We start from the raw sequence: 3,207 nt of genomic DNA, 5'->3' as shown, positions 1-3,207 counted from the left end.
GGAGTTGTCTTCGAAAGGGAGGCGCGACTTGGAATTACCGCGCGCCGCACCTGCGAGCAAAAAAAGAACGTCACGACCGCCGGGAGCAAAAAAGAATCGATACTGGGATTCGAACCCAGAATCTCCGACGAGATCGCGGCGACCGTATAGCCGCCGCTGTGATCCGTAGTCACGCGCCTTATCCATTGGGCCATACCGACAAAGACAAGTTCGGCGAGCCGGGAATCGAACCCGGGGATAGTCGATGGCAACGACTAATGTTACCACTACATCACTCGCCGTAACCCCCCGTGGGAGGGGTATAGAGTACAGTCTGCGGGATTCGAACCCGCGCCCGAAGACCAGTGCCTTAAACTGGCGCCTTAGACCGCTCGGCCAAAACTGCGAAGATATCTGAGGGGCGCGCAATCGGACGACGCGGCTGGTGAGCCACACCGCCAACCATCACACACCCCAGCCAAACGACGAAAGATACAGGTTGATGGTGTACCTCTCGCCAGAGTGGAGAGAAAGAGGCGGTATCGAACACTGGACCCACGATGCAAGATCGCTGCTCCGATGTCGAGAACCGCTTCTTTTCTTTGTTGTGAGAGACACACCAATTTCCTTGGGATCTGAATCGGGGCAGCCTCGAATCGACAATTTCGGGGCAGCCTTTCTTTCGGGGCAGCCGCGCACGCGCGCGCGGGGCAGCCTCCGTTTCGGATCTGGGCAGCCTCCTTTTCTTTCGGGGCAGCCGCGTACGCGCGCGTGTGCGGCGGCCGGTCCAAGGCGGAGCTGCGCGGGCTCGACAGAGGAAGTGCAGCGGCGGGTCCGTGTTCGGCGCCGTCCACGTCCGCGCGCGGCGGAGTTTGCTGGCGCGGTTGCTACGGGAAAGAAACCGCCTCGCAGGACAGCGCGAAGTCCCCACCAAGTTCCCTCCTCTTAGCAGTCGTCCATGGCGCCGAGGGTCGGCGCGCGGGCCCGCCGCGCCGGCGCGAGCTCGAGGTCGAGGGCCTCGGGGCTCTCGCGCGTCGTCGTCGCCGAGCGCTCGCGGCGCAGCGACAGCGCCCGCGCGACGGCCTGGCAGGGCCCCTTGCCGACGCGCTTGCAGCACGTCTTGCAGCAGAGCCGGCCGAGGCGCGCGAGGCACGCGACGGCGGCGACCATGATCCAGACGATGACGGAGTACTTGACGTCCGTCTTCGGCGAGTCGACGATGAAGACGTGGAGGTACTCCGACGACTCCGACGGGTAGCGCTGCTTCAGGAGCGTGAGGAACCAGAGCACGTTGCGGAAGTGGATGTGCGCGATGTGGCCGCCCGTCGCGCACGTCAACAGGAGCGCGAACGCGCAGATCCGGAACGCGAGGCGGCAGACGCGGAAGACGCACTCGAGGATGGCCTGCGAGAGGCGCACGCGCGCGAGCTTGCGGATCGTCGCGAAGCTGGCCGACTCGATCTTCGTCAGCGTCTTCGGCCTACGGACGCGTCGGTAGAGCGTCGCGCCGGCCGCGCGCGTCGCGCGCGCGAACCCGCAGCTGCGGCGCGTCAACGCGCCCCTCGGGCCCGTCGTCGCGAGCGGGGCGAGCGTCGCGGCGCCGCGAGGGATCGAACGACGCGGGGCGCGGACAGGTCCCGCTTGCGCAGGTCGCGCGCGACGCTCGCCGTCAGGTCCTCGGCGTCGCCGATGACGCAGCCGAGGCGCGGCGCCTCGCGGCCGATGCGCACGACCTCCGTGTCGAGCCGGTTCACGTACTGGATCTTCATGACGTTCAGGATCATCGACAGGAGCGCGTTGTCGCCGCGGAAGAGCATGTAGGTGATGAAGCAGGAGCAGAAGATGAGCGTGACCTAGTGTGTCGAGGGCTGCCGTCGCGAAAGCATTCGTCAAACCACTCTCGGGCTGCCGTCGCGAACGCGCGCGGGGCCTTCGTCGAAACGCTCTCGGGACGCGGGAGCGCGACCTTGGCGAGCATCGCGAAGACGAGGACCCAGCGGCGGACGCGGCGGCCCTCCCAGTAGATGCGGTAGACGCGCAGGCCGTTGAACTTGACCCACATGATCCAGACGATGAGCGACAGGAGCGCGGCCGCGGCCGCGTCGGCGGCGACGTGCCGCGCCCACTTGCGCCGGAGGGTGCCGTCGTTGACGTGCGGCTGGAAGCCCGGCGCGACGATGGTCGCCGGGCCCTCGATGAACTCGCAGGTGATGGACACGAGCAGGACGCACTGCACCGTGAAGCAGAGGACGACGAGGAAGATGCACTTGCCGATGTCGCGGCGCCGCGACTCCGTGACGGCCGCGACGAGGTAGATGGAGAGGCCCGCCGACGAGCTCCCGAAGTCGATGGCGTTCTCCCAGGCGCGGAGCGCGATCTCCTCCTTTTCCCGCTCCACGAGCGCCGTCACGGCCGCGTGCCAGGCCTTGCCCATGACCGTCTGCCGCTTGTGGGGGGAGCGCTTCGAGAGCACGGCCTGGACCTCGCGGTCCAGCGCGGAGATGTCGCGCCGCAGCGCGTCGCCGCGGCTCGCTTCGGGGACGCGCGTCGACGCCGGCGCCGAAAGGGCGGCGCGCGTCGACGCCGGCGCCGACGTGCGCCGGAGGCCCGGAGCCTCCGCGTCGGACGCGCGCTCCGGCGCCGACGCGCGCCGCTGCGGGTCCTCGACGTCGAAGCCCGGCGGCGGCGGAGGAGCGGCGAGTTCCGGTGGCTTGCTGTCCGACGCGCGCCGCGGCGCCGCGCCGCGCAGCGCGCCGACCATCGGGTTCGTGGCGCCGAACGTCGGCCCGTCGTCCCACTCGGCGCTGTCCGCGACCTTCTCCATTACTCCGTTTCGCTCCGCGGCGCGCCCTCCGGGTACGTGAAGAGCCAGGGGCCGATCCGGTACCGGACCGGGAGCGAGAGCCCGACGACGGCGACGAGGAGGACGCCGCGCACGAGGCCGAGCACGACGAAGACGGCGCGCGACGACGACGTCGAACACAAGGCTTCGAGAACCAAAGGGACGACGATTGTCACGACATCGACGAACGCGATCTCATCCTCCGCCATGCAATGGCCACCATGCTCTCCGAAAGAGGCTGCCCGAAAGGCTGCCCCAACATCGACATCAACCAAGTCGTTGACCAAGTTATACGGGGGGGGAGACGGACCCCCGAGGGCTCCCTAGCTCGTCGTGATCGCCACCGTTTCCCAAGCAACCCGAGCGCGAGGCTCCTAGGGTCCGTG

General features: G+C 68.0%; 1 protein-coding gene across 1 annotated transcript in view; it reads right to left on the bottom strand.

The window, feature by feature from the left end:
- Positions 1-924: 924 nt before the first annotated feature.
- The window catches only part of AURANDRAFT_68387 (hypothetical protein), a gene marked incomplete at both ends in the record, with an annotated part of 6,204 nt that continues 3,921 nt past the window's right edge, over positions 925-3,207 (bottom strand). The window contains 3 exons of the mRNA XM_009044061.1: positions 925-1,459; positions 1,612-1,832; positions 1,922-2,794. Of these exons, the coding sequence (XP_009042309.1) occupies positions 925-1,459; positions 1,612-1,832; positions 1,922-2,794 (1,629 nt within the window). The remainder of the gene's footprint in view (positions 1,460-1,611; positions 1,833-1,921; positions 2,795-3,207) is intronic.

Source organism: Aureococcus anophagefferens (genome assembly GCF_000186865.1).
Source record: "Aureococcus anophagefferens unplaced genomic scaffold AURANscaffold_117, whole genome shotgun sequence".
In the NCBI taxonomy this organism is placed as follows: Eukaryota; class Pelagophyceae; order Pelagomonadales; family Pelagomonadaceae; genus Aureococcus; species Aureococcus anophagefferens.
The sequence above is the reverse complement of the archived record's forward strand: the minus strand, read 5'-3'. Positions and strand labels throughout refer to the sequence as shown.